This window comes from Schistocerca piceifrons, chromosome 1 (genome assembly GCF_021461385.2).
Source record: "Schistocerca piceifrons isolate TAMUIC-IGC-003096 chromosome 1, iqSchPice1.1, whole genome shotgun sequence".
NCBI lineage: Eukaryota > Metazoa > Arthropoda > Insecta > Orthoptera > Acrididae > Schistocerca > Schistocerca piceifrons.
The window spans coordinates 407,668,777-407,682,649 of NC_060138.1; the positions used below are offsets into that span (position 1 = coordinate 407,668,777).

Sequence of the window (13,873 nt, forward strand, 5' to 3'; positions counted from 1 at the left end):
GAAACAATGCGGGAACCAAGTGTAGCAAACATCATCTGACGTGAATCAAAAGTAAACATGAGCTACATACAACACAGAACATGAAAGATGAACCATTAAATAGACCTGGTCATTATCATTCACGAATTTTATACCACCTTAACCAATAAATAGATTTTAAAAAAATCTTATTTCTGGTAACGTATCAATAGCGAACACAAATGTGTCTGATACTTCCTGGCAGATTAAAACTGTGTGTCAGACCGAGGCTCGGTCCCGAGTTCGAGTTTCAGTCCGGCACGCAGTTTTAATCTGCCAGGAAGTTTCATACCAACTCACACTCCGCTGCGGAGTGAAAATCTCATTCTGGAAACATATATGTCTCTTCACAATGACCACAATTTTTATCTGAGAAGCACAATACGTCTGAAACATGACGCAAGAAAAAACAATAATTTTTTATTTTGTGGTTGTACATGTAGTTTATTAAGAACTCGAACTCACAGTAAAATTTACAATGGCTAAATCGTATCAATTCTACAGCGAGATATTATCTATTCAAAGTATCTAAAAATGTTGCATCAGTTCGTTAAAGGATACAGATCCAAACTCAAGGAGGTTTCAGTCCAACCATAAAATTGAAGATTTTCAAGACACACGACGTTGTAATGCCTTCCTTTACTGCTTAAATGTTTCACAAAATGAAATTTACCCACTACAAATCAGGATGCAATAAGAGATGGAAAACAGTCTAGATGACTTTATGGTCAGCATCATACACTTGCATTAATATCTTCGAAACGATGACTACAGACGTTAATAATACATATATTTCAATATAATTTCAAAGTAAAAAACTTAAAAACGATGTTAGATACCAGGTGTATAATGCTCGCAATTTTAGTTTAGTTTACACAATGGATGAGAGCTTCTGCCATGTATCTCTGAAAAGAATTCTATGTTCGTCTCAGTACAGCTCCTTGAAGGACTCCACGCCCCTCCCCCTTCCCAAAATGTCTACGCTAAATAATCTCGCTTCAACGTGCAGATAGAAAACAGTCTCGAATGTGCTTTGACAGTCCCTGTGAGAAGTTTAAAGTGTAATAGCATTTGTACGCATGAATTCTACTGTCCCCAAAAAACAGAGGCGATTGGTAGGAACCGCCTGAACGCCGAAAGCCCCCCGGTCCGGCTCAGAAGAATTTGTTGAGCGTGTCCACCATCTTCTTGGGCTCCGTCGTGGGCGCGAACCTGGCCACTGGATTGCCGTCGCGGTCAACTACAAACTTGGTGAAGTTCCACTTGATGAAGTTTCCCAGCGTCCCCGGCTGCTTGTTCTTCAGGAATTTCCATAGGGGATGAGCATTGTCACCATTGACCTCCACCTGCACAAGCGAACAGAAGGTAAACACAACACTGTGCCTTTAAACTCCGTCCTTCATTGTAACTAGACACGAACACATCGTTATGATATTTTTTTAGAGCATGGAGGAAAAAAATTCTCGACCTTAAAGGGATTAGAAAGTCAAACGGGCCGACTTGGAGCAGGAGAGGCACCACAGGACATTCTGATTTCCACTGTCTATACTTTTACAAATAAATTCATTAAACTTTATCAGCATGACCAGGAAGGATTCAGGATTCATTCTCATAGCAGTGGAAGTTCAGAAACACAACAAAGTACATTTTTTTACATGTGAAATTTCATAATTTTTTTCACTTACTATTGGCTGCATTTGTTGCTGTAGGTACACTTTTCTTCAGAAGTAAGACAGATTCTTCGATGAATTTTGCACAGAATACAAACTATACTTACGGGTGTGTGATGCTCTAGAATTTTTTTAATTTATGAAAAATGAATGAAGTGTTACATTTTAAACTTCGCGTTCAGAAGAAACTCAGGTTTTATAGTTGATTATCTCAATTTTTACCACAGTTTTTAATAGGTTTGGAAAATTCTAGTTTCATACACCTGTAAGTATGGTTTGGATGCTGCGCAAAATTCATCGAAGAATCTCTCTTCCTTATGAAGAAGAGTGTACCTACAGCAACAAATGCAGCCAATAGTAAGTGAAAAAATGATGAAATTTCAAATGCAAAAAAATTTATTTTGTTATGTTTCTGAACTTCCACTGCTATGAGAGTGAATTCTGAATCCTTCCAGATCATGCCGACAAAGTTTTATGAATTTATTTGTAAAAGTATAGACAGTGGAAATTAAAATGTCCTGTGGTGCCTCTCCTGCTCCAAGTCGGCCCCTTTGATGTCCTACACCCCTTAAGTCTAAATTACTTCGAATTTTGCAGGTCACCCAGTCACTCTTATTATGATCTCGAATTTTCGTTTAAAAATTGTCTTATATTGTCCACAGTAACAGCTGCTGTGTACGAGCACAAGAGCAGTTGAACACTCTAACTTTTGACAACTTTCAGATTTATTGGTTATTTTCTTTGAATGCTGTTAAACGTAACATAGATGCTATATTCTGAAAGATAAAGGCACTTAAATCTACCGCGCTACTGCTGCTCTAGACTCCGTGAAACTTGCCATCAGAGTGACGAGCACACCTCCAGTTGTGCACGTTTTAAGGAGCTTCTGCGCATGCGTAATTCGCGTGACGTAATTAGCTTATGGGCCAGATACATATGCATTTGATGAAGAGCGTGCACAGTTCACGATGGGCACAGCTAGCCCTTGCCATTCAACTAGAAGTTTACGTCAGTGCACCCAGGTGGTAGCACATTGCGGCAGAATTTATCCCCGTTCGCTCAGCATAAATCCTGCTATGTGATAGCACACTTCTCAGATACGCTAATTCACACACTAATAGTAAAATTAGATCGAATGTCAGTATATGTCAAAGTTGTGCTGGCAGTAAACATATTTTGTGGGTTTCTGAATGAGTTATAATATATTAAGCTATGAATTGTACCATACAATAATCCATTTGAGGCGATGAGAATCATTATGGCCAAAACACATCACCGTCGATTTTGGCATTTATTCAGGCTTCTGAATCTGTTGATCTCATGAAGAGTCACGTTTAGCTGTGCTGTAGGCCCGCAATGTACATATGAAAATTCACGAAAAGCTGTGTCACTGGTTTCTGTGACATTTACTTAAATATGGGTTCAGCGGCAGTGTTCTTTAGGCCCTTTTTGGACCTCAGCGCCTCACTTGTGCTCTAGCCAAGTGACGATGTTGGTATACATTTTACTTGAGTTTAATCATTTCCACAAACGGCACTTCGTGTTTGGAGTTGGTTGTTTACTTTGCGGGAATCAGCTTTCGAATGCAGTGTAAACATGAACTATGTTGAATCTGTTTTAAATGCTAACAGAAAAGTAAAGCTGTGAGGACGGGTCGTGAATCGTGCTTAGGTAGCTCAGTGCCCGCGAAAGGCAAAGGTCCCGAGTTCGAGACTCAGTCCGGCACACAGGTTTAATCTGCCACTAAGTTTCATACCAGAACATATTCCGCTGCAGAAAGAAAATCTCGTTCTGGGAACAGAAAAGTAAATTACCAAGAAAAGTTAGCCGCAAAGAAACTAGGGCCTCCTGGAGCTGATCCTTTGAAAGAGTGACGATATCAAACAAGCGTGACTACAAGCGAACATTTAACAAGGACGTGTACAGTTAGCACAAGCTATTGTGTGGATGCACCGTAGGAATATCAGATTTTCAGCCCGGAAGTAAATTCGTAAAGTAATACATTTGTCCGAAAAATTGAAAAGCACGAAAACTCCCACTCACACAAAAATGCGAAATGGAGAGTTGCTAAAGCTTACACATTATTTTCGTTAGTGCCCTAAACTGTGCTTAATTATGTACAAAACAACAAAATTCCACAAAAACAATTCTTTCTTTTGTCAGCTAAGTTATGCACCTATTATTATTACTATTATTATTATTGACAGTGCCTGTAGTTGTATAAATTAGTTGATACAGCAGATGCTATTAATTTCACACTCTCAAATTTATCTGGATCTAAAAGTTTGTAAACACCCAGAATGTACACTCCTGGAAATGGAAAAAAGAACACATTGACACCGGTGTGTCAGACCCACCATACTTGCTCCGGACACTGCGAGAGGGCTGTACAAGCAATGATCACACGCACGGCACAGTGGACACACCAGGAACCGCGGTGTTGGCCGTCGAATGGCGCCAGCTGCGCAGCATTTGTGCACCGCCGCCGTCAGTGTCAGCCAGTTTGCCGTGGCATACGGAGCTCCATCGCAGTCTTTAACACTGGTAGCATGCCGCGACAGCGTGGACGTGAACCGTATGTGCAGTTGACGGACTTTGAGCGAGGGCGTATAGTGGGCATGCGGGAGGCCGGGTGGACGTACCGCCGAATTGCTCAACACGTGGGGCGTGAGGTCTCCACAATACATCGATGTTGTCGCCAGTGGTCGGCGGAAGGTGCACGTGCCCGTCGACCTGGGACCGGACCGCAGCGACGCGCGGATGCACGCCAAGACCGTAGGATCCTACGCAATGCCGTAGGGGACCGCACCGCCACTTCCCAGCAAATTAGGGACACTGTTGCTCCTGGGGTATCGGCGAGGACCATTCGCAACCGCCTCCATGAAGCTGGGCTACGGTCCCGCACACCGTTAGGCCGTCTTCCGCTCACGCACCAACATCGTGCAGCCCGCCTCCAGTGGTGTCGCGACAGGCGTGAATGGAGGGACGAATGGAGACGTGTCGTCTTCAGCGATGAGAGTCGCTTCTGCCTTGGTGCCAATGATGGTCGTATGCGTGTTTGGCGCCGTGCAGGTGAGCGCCACAATCAGGACTGCATACGACCGAGGCACACAGGGCCAACACCCGGCATCATGGTGTGGGGAGCGATCTCCTACACTGGCCGTACACCACTGGTGATCGTCGAGGGGACACTGAATAGTGCACGGTACATCCAAACCGTCATCGAACCCATCATTCTACCATTCCTAGACCGGCAACGGAACTTGCTGTTCCAACAGGACAATGCACGTCCGCATGTATCCCGTGCCACCCAACGTGCTCTAGAAGGTGTAAGTCAACTACCCTGGCCAGCAAGATCTCCGGATCTGTTCCCCATTGAGCATGTTTGGGACTGGATGAAGCGTCGTCTCACGCGGTCTGCACGTCCAGCACGAACGCTGGTCCAACTGAGGCGCCAGGTGGAAATGGCATGGCAAGCCGTTCCACAGGACTACATCCAGCATCTCTACGATCGTCTCCATGGGAGAACAGCAGCCTGCATTGCTGCGAAAGGTGGATATACACAGTACTAGTGCCGACATTGTGCATGCTCTGTTGCCTGTGTCTATGTGCCTGTGGTTCTGTCAGTGTGATCATGTGATGTATCTGACCCCAGGAATGTGTCAATAAAGTTTCCCCTTCCTGGGACAATGAATTCACGGTGTTCTTATTTCAATTTCCAGGAGTGTATACTCACGAGCCGCCACTGATGTCCAACTACAGGGTGGCACACGAATAGTCGGCCCTAGTATTACACAGCTCATTGTCACCCGCCAGTTGTCATCTACTGTTCAGAAGAAGTTCTGATATTGTTTTGTATTATCGGTACGAAAATCGTTGCGAATTGGTCAAGACGTGTTAAGTAAATATCTCAGCGAGATGTATCCTCTCCTAGAAAGAACCGCAATAATGGAGGCGTACATGTTTACCTGTTCGTTTAAGGAAACGCCGGACATTTATACAAAGAAATTTTCTCGTGTTCCCATACCAGCAAAGAGCGGTATGCTGGTTTTGATTACAAACTAGCCTACTACAGGATCAACTACAAATGCAAAAAACATCGAGCCCCGTCCGTTAGTAAACCGGCTGTGACCGCGTGCATTCGAGCGTGGATCCCAGACTCCAAAGAAGCCGACACGTAAATTGCCGCAACAAGTGAACGTTTCGCGTAGGTCTTGTCAACATGTTTTACGCCATATAGGGATGAAATGTGTACAAGAATTGAAAGAGAAAGGGTAGACAAAAAGTGTGAATTACCGTACACCGTCAAATAACTGAGAGCGGAATTTTGGATCCGCTGCTGTGTTTCATGAGTGATGAAGCCTGGTTCCATCTGACAGGACATGTGAAATCCTAGAGCACCAAACAATCGCTGTATGATTAATGAGGAACCTCTTCATGCTGAAAAAGTCAAAAAGTAGTGCGCCGTGTCATCAAGTCGGATTGTGGGTCCCATATTTTTTGAGACGACAAAAAACACTACAGTGCTGTGTTTATACGAATCTTCGCGGAATTTTAAGCACTGTTGACCTCTCCCCCACCCCCACCATGATCGGACGTATGCTGTCTTTCAACAGGCTGGGGCGACCTGTCACACTTCACGTGAGTCAGCCTCACAGACTCATGAAAGATTCCCAAAACAGAGGACTGTCGGCAAACGATTGTGGCCGCCGCCATCGCCGAACCTAACCACTTGTGACTTTTATCTGTGGTGTAGTCTAAAGGAAAAAGTGTATGAAAATAACCCAATAACTTAAGAAGACCTGAACGACAATATTCGTAAGGAAATTATGAGAACTGATGCGGCAGACTTGCGCAAATGTTAGGGAGTACGTAAACGTAGACTAAACACTCGGAGGTCATTTTCAGCACCTAATGAAATGTAACGTAAAAGATAAGATCAATTCAGTAAATATACACCTTCGCATTAGCTTTTTTATTATCTCTTTGATATCTAATTATTACATGTTTATCTAACTGTTGTTGTATCTCCTCGTTTCAGGTAGCTATTCGTGCATAATTGGCGAGTAATGTGTACTCTGGGCCGGTGTTTCATGCGCCTCCCTGTATAATTCACTGTAGCAAACGTGTGAAGTATGATCGACACCTGAGCGGAGGCTGTTACTCTCCTGGACTGCTGACTCTTCTGTAGACAGAATAAACACGAACTTCCCAGAAAAATTTCAGAGGTTGTTCAGAGATATTTTCTGAGCATTTTGGTTTAGGAGACCCGTCTTCTCCAGTTACAGAGACTCTGTATGTAAACTGAATGAGTCACTTTATTTCGCTGAAAACTGTTGACGTGTATCATAATATGCCCTGTAGTATAGCATTCGTCTGTAGCGTGATATATGAAATGTAAAAGTCGTGTTGTTCTTTGCTTTTCCCTGATGACGGTTAAAAACCGAATCCGGTCGGAATAAATATGTAAAATTCAATACAGCAAAGATAACTTGCATTTTCTGAAACATTTTTTAATCGTAGAATGCAATTATCAATGAAAACTGAGATTAAAAATTTGAGGTAATGCAGTAGCCCTATTAGAAACAAAGAGATATGTCTGTGTGGTTATCAATAAAACGAAGTAACACCTTCTTGGAAAATTATAAACAGTACTTCTAAGCACAGTTTCAAATGTGAGAAATTTTATGGCACAAATATTTAGAAACAACAGTAACTACCCGGATGGTAGCTCCAGGACCACGTACTCTCTTCCCTGTCTTGCTCCTTTCCCTCGTTACTTTTTCATCAGTATGATTCTTTCAGAGTTACTTTTACGGCTATAGGAATGCACCTCACGTGCTAGAGCAGTCGTTAAACTGTCGGACATACATAATTACTTTAGTGGGAGGCATTGTCCGTAGAGCAAAGAAACGTACTGCTACTACCAAAGAACTAAAGGTGAACAACTGTATCTCAAATGTCTCGCCTTGAGTTTCACTGTTACGGTAACAGATGCAAAGTATAAACACAGCGGATACCTAATGACGTAAGTTAGCCATTAGCCTATCAGCTTTTCTCATCACAAAAGTCACCCATGTTAAAGATTTGGGAGCTCTGTAGGAAAGTACTCAATTTCAACAGATAGCTCCACAGCAGGCAAGATTGGATACGGGACAGAAAAGAAAGAACAATTTTTGTTCGACCTAACACCCACATATTCATTGATTTGGGAGATATATGAAGAAAGCTACGGAGAATCCTCGTCCATGCGAATATTTTCACTCAGCGATTTGCCAGTTATAAATGTTTAATGAATTTGGATCAAAAGAATCGAAACTTCTTAGGTTCTGGCGTGTAGCATAACACAGTCGTTAACTGAATTTACTGCACGAAACAAAATAAAATTAACATTACTGCTGTAAAAGTCATTCCGAGTAATTCGATCCTTTTTATGTTCTGTTAACCGACAATGAAAACTAAAATTTCTGAAGCTAGCGTATCAACGTACTGTTTATGGATCGCAATGTCCGCTGACCTTGCAAGGAATATTAAAATTCTTAACCTCTTTGGCGGCAGCAGTAAGTGAATCTACAAAGCGGTCGGCAGTAGTAAACTTTCACGTAAAACGGTCTGAACTAAGTTCATCAGCTCTGTTCTCCCGCAAAAACAATATTCTAACGACCTTGTTGGGGGATTTCTAAATTTCGTAGTCTTGCCTCCCGTTTAGTTGATTATAGAATACTTCGAGTTAACCACCATCTTCAGCAGTATACACTTTATTCTTTTATTCTTTATCCATAAAAAACTAATATTGCACCATCATCTTCAAACAGGTGCGGGGTGACCTAACTAAATAAAAGTAACCTGCAAAAGGTTGTTAAGTGTAACAGGAAATAAGTTACCCGATTAGCTGTACAGAAGATTTAGTCTTTGCGTAAGATCGGAATGGCCAAAGTTGGCGCTGGTGAAACACTGCGCAGTATATCAGTGAGACAGGTTGTATTATCGTTGCTCTGGGCGTAGCAGGATTAGCATTTCCAATGTTCTCCTTTCGTTCTTCCAGTGTGTGCGTAAATTTGAGTGCACTCGATCCTCAACTTTCCTTGCAGGTAAAAATCTCAGTAAGAGAGAGATCGGATCATCTTGGACACCAGGAGATTTTACTTCCTTTGTTGGTTACCATCGAATGCTTCATGAACTCGTGCCGTTGCTCCATATTTCTGAAAATATCCTAGCAACTTCCTTTTCTTGTAATTTCCTTACTTGTTGGATTATGTTGTCACTAAATGTAAAAAAAAAAAATAAAAAATAAAAATAAATCAGGCTTGTTTTATTCGAGCTGCCCCGAATTTACTGATAAGAATCATAGCTTTAACGTTGTATATATTTCGTAGATATTCATTGACGTATTTGTTTCTATAATTGGCTGCGTACCTATGTCGTGCAAACAAACTTTTATTTGCAATTTGGACTTCTGTAACCAAGACAGCTTTTTCTTTTATATGTCCCTGCCTAACAGAAATAGATTTGTATCAAGTAAACAACACGGCGTTTAAGCACTGCTTTGTGCACAGTAACATAGTATAGGCATAAGAATCCACGTCAAAAAGCAATGAAAAGTTAGTGGGAACAATCAATACAAATGTTTCCCTGTTCACAAACAACGAAGATGGAACTTGAAATAACAAGGTCACATATGAAATCGGTTTTGGTCACGAAAATTCAGATGCAGAAGCTCACGTCCAAAACCAGAACTATCAACAGGTAAAAAAAAAAAAATGTATCAGTGCAGTTCAGATAATCACAGTAATATTTTGCTTAGGCGAAATATTTGTTACACAAAAAGATAATACTTCCATTTGCGCATGACAAACTGTTGAAACATTTCGCCAACGCCAACTGAGGTACGTAGCCCAAAAAGAGAACAGTATATAAGGTACGAGTTTGATAAAAAATTTTATGTTAGGTCTATTGTGAGTTTAAAACAACAGTATGAAAACCGCATCAAAATCGTAAAGGGTCATAATTTATTTTAGTAATATTATGCCATGTGTAAATGAAATTTCACTGAAAGAGAACTATTATACCTCTAAGATCGTAGTACAATATTAATAATTTTAATTGTGAATTATTGTGACTTTCACTATTTTTTATAACAAGAGATAAGTTCTGTAAATATTCAGTACAAGAGACGACTATGCCATATCCAAATATATACAGTGATCATTGTTACACAACAGAGTCTTTTCTGTATCGTAGTTCTTTATGATCAGACAGAGCTTGTCATTTGTTTTCAGAGCAGTATAATACACGAAGTTCTACCTTGATGCTAGACTGTTATCTAGCTGCTCTTTAAATGATTGTGGATACGGTTTAGAAAGTCTAAAACAGGGCTTTCCTGTTCTTTAACTTAGAATAACTGTCGAGGTGACGTTTCGCCCTTCAGTTTGTTGAGGAAATTGTTTTAGTGTTGATATTTATTTGATTATTCTCCAATGAAGACTACGTCTTACCTGTCTTTCAATGGCAGTTGTTCGCTAACAAGTCTGTCTCCCATATATCATATACTGACAGTTTATGGCAAGGCAGCCCATTGGCTCGGAAGGCAATTCCGAAATGTGGTCTTTTAGCACAGGAAATAACTGCCACGGCAAAACAACTGTTGTTAACAAACAGCAGTTTGCATGCACCAATCTATAGAAATAAAGGAAAGATCAGAAATTATTCATTTATACGGCACCATACTTTGCAAACTCGGAACTACAACGCATGTAACAGAAATAAAAAAAAATCTCAGAACCACCAAAGCACTACTAAGGGTCAGCGATGAACCGATGACATTCAGCAACTAGTATCTCATTACCGATGTGAAAGCCCTACACTAAAACCGATTAAAAAACACTTAAAGACTATAAACGATAACTCACGAAAGCGTATCCTTTTGGGTGTCTCAATGGTCATCAACTATGGAATATATATCTTAAAAATTCTGAATGTTCTGCGAACTCGACAGTTAGTTAACGGAGGAAGAACAGAGAATATGACGGATAAATCAGAATTTCCGACTAGGGCAGTCAGTTACGTTCATTACAGTCTTATCACAGACAAAGTTCAAACATTCTGTACTGAATGTATCAACAGCAAATAGTTTCAAATGGACAGTAATGTGATGAGACACTTTGTAGCGAATTTTGGTATGAAATCACACATCTGCAAGCTCGCCGAACCAAAAATAATAATACATGAAATGTATTCGAAAAACTACCATCAGCCGTATAATGAAATGACGATAATGAAAGTTCGTGCCGGGTCGGGACTCGAGCGGTCGCCTTAGCATTTGGCTATCCCAGCACCACTCACGGCCGGACACAAACTTCCATACGTCGTCAATCATGTGTCCAAACCTGTACTCGTACATTCATCATCTATATTCCCGTACAGGTGAGACATTTTACTTTCTTGCCCGGTGTCGGGGGATAAATACAATATTGCAGTGTCTGTGTTATTCCGAATTTACAATGCCGACACTGGGCAATAACTACCAGAATCATCAAAAATGCACAGATGCTTAGGAGCAGTATTAAAAGCAGCTTGTTTCTGGCCCGCTACGGTGCTAATTACTTAGACCTGCATCTCGCAGTTCACTTACTGCCAGAACTGGCAGCGGAGGCGGTCCTCTGTTTCTGCTGAATCTCTCATCTGCGGCTCTGTTAATGCCTCCAAGCTGCCGGCCACTAGTGCGACTACAGCGCATTACCAAGGCTGCAGTTACTTGTTTAAATCGTTTCTATAAATTTTATCTTACTCGTGGTAAGTACCATTAAACAGTGTAATAACTGCAGAAATTGAATTTTTTTATCGTTTAGTACAGTACATGCCACTTTGAACACATGTGAGAGTTAAAACTGAGTGTGGATGATACTCAAAATTCCATAGCTGTCTTTCCAGGGAAATGTCCTTCCAAATGGGCATCAAAGGAATGGCGAAAAACCAGCGGCCAGTAGAAACTGTTGTCGATTCTAGCGGTGTGCTTGGCTGTCTCTTTAGGAAGACCTCTGTGACACTCTCAGGGTCAAGCTTTTACGAAAAGTACTTTCAGAACGCTTTTTGGTCGGCTTCAGCATACAGTTTTTATATCAGTACTGAGGCACTAATCGAAGAACCCACCCACTGGTCGCTGACTTTTGTGGTGGGAAGATTTTTTTATTTTATCTTATTTTATTTTTCGCCTACATGCATCGTAGTTCTGAGCTGTCAGATTACGACGCTCTACAAACCAATCCTTTTTCTTTTCTCCTTCTCACTTTGGTTCGTCACGACACATGTATTACCGTGGCGGTCGTTTCAAGTACTAAAATATCTTATTTAGGAATTGCCTCCAAAGAGAACGGGAATGCCTTGCTGTACACATTCAACAAGGTCAACAAACCAGTGATATTAAACAAAAGATTCTGCATAGTCTTAAGTGGAATAAACCAAATAAATAGCAGCACTGAAACACAATTTTTAAGCAACTGAAGAGCTAAACTTCTCCGAAGGAATTCTTCAGAAGTAAACAGCTGCGAAGTGTGCTTTTAGACTTTTCAGATTGAATCCACAGGCGTTTAAGGAACACATGGAGAAAAATTTGGCATCAATGCAGAGATTTATACCTTACTGCTCTGCAAACAGATTGCAGGATTTATGTTATTAACGAAATCAGTGGTATAGAAAATGTCAAATGGCTCTGAGCACTATGGGACTCAACTGCTGTGGTCATCAGTCCCCTAGAACTTAGAACTACTTAAACCTAACTAACCTAAGGACATCACACACATCCATTCCCGAGGCAGGATTCGAACCTGCGACCGTAGCAGTCGCACGGTTCCTGACTGCGCGCCTAGAACCGCGAGACCACCGCGGCCGGCTATAGAAAATGTCCTCAGATGTAATTGACTATGATGGCATGGATGGATATGGCATCACCGGATTTTGCAATGAATACTAACAAAACTGATGTAACGATAAGCCGCTAGTAATGTTCAGTTCTCGCTTCGAGATTCAATTTTAACTTTTCACACGCCTCCAAATATTAGATCTTCACAGCATCAACTATGCCACGCAAAAAATCCAGTGAGAGCGTACCTTTTCGAAGAGGTCAAAGGTGGCGCCCATCGTCTTGAGCGCGAAGCAGGCTATTTGCTCGCTGTTTCCCGGCTCCTGGCCGTTAAACTGGTTGCACGGGAACGCCAGAATGCGCAGGCCCTTGCTCTCACCGTATTCCTTCTGCAGTTCCACCAGCTCCTGTCAAATAATGGCAAATATTTCTCAGACATATTGATCAGATACCAAGGAACGAAAAGATATTTCAATAACTGAAAGGCGCTAGTTTGCTTTCGTTCTACATTGTTTAATTTATTGTGTTAACCGGATTTCGGCTTACAAGGCCATCATCAGACATTTACTAACTATTGTCGCCAAAGAAATTACATGTTTGTATACGACATTGGTAAAGAAGCTACACATCTACAATGAATCACAGAAGTACAGTAAACAATATGTTTCATATTGTGATGGTAATGCAATATAAAAAGTAAAAAAGTTCTCAATGAGTAAATATGATGGGAAAAAACAGGAAAAAACTTTAACACAAAACGGGAAAAAACATATCTACGTAACAGTTTGTATTAATAAACAAAACCAATAAACTAAAATGAAATTAGTACCTGACAAGGCTACTTCAAGAGATATAAGACATGGGAAGTGATACACAAACCATTCATTACAAGAAATAATTATGAACTGTGACCACAGAATATATGAAGACCTCATGCAATATCAATGAGATAAACAGAAATGAGTAAATGCAGGAAAACAGAGGAATGTGAAAGAAAAGCACAGTCGCTTACCAGTGGAACAGCTTCATGATCGGATTAGATACCTATAAGATTCTATAAAGATTATGTGGAAGAACTTGGTCCCCTTCTAGCAGCAATTTATTGTAGATTGCTTGAGCAACGAAAGGTACCTAACGACTGGAAAAAAAGTACAGGTCATTCCCGTGTTTAAGAATGGCCGTAAGAGAGATCCACACAATTATAGATCTATATCTTGACGTCAATATGTTGTAGGATTATAGAACATGTTTAATGCTCAAGTATTATGACATTTTTGGAAAACGAACATCTCCTCTACAAAAATCGACATGGATTCTGCAAACAGAG

At 41.0% G+C, this 13,873-nt stretch overlaps 1 protein-coding gene across 1 annotated transcript in view; it reads right to left on the reverse strand.

Moving 5' to 3' along the window:
* Positions 1-724: 724 nt before the first annotated feature.
* Positions 725-13,873, reverse strand: part of LOC124786096 (glutathione peroxidase-like) — a 34,011-nt gene continuing 20,862 nt past the window's right edge. The window contains exons 3-4 of the mRNA XM_047254235.1: positions 12,795-12,953; positions 725-1,364 (exon numbers count right to left, since the gene is read on the reverse strand). Coding sequence (XP_047110191.1) covers positions 1,173-1,364; positions 12,795-12,953 — 351 coding nt within the window. The 3' untranslated portion in view covers positions 725-1,172. The remainder of the gene's footprint in view (positions 1,365-12,794; positions 12,954-13,873) is intronic.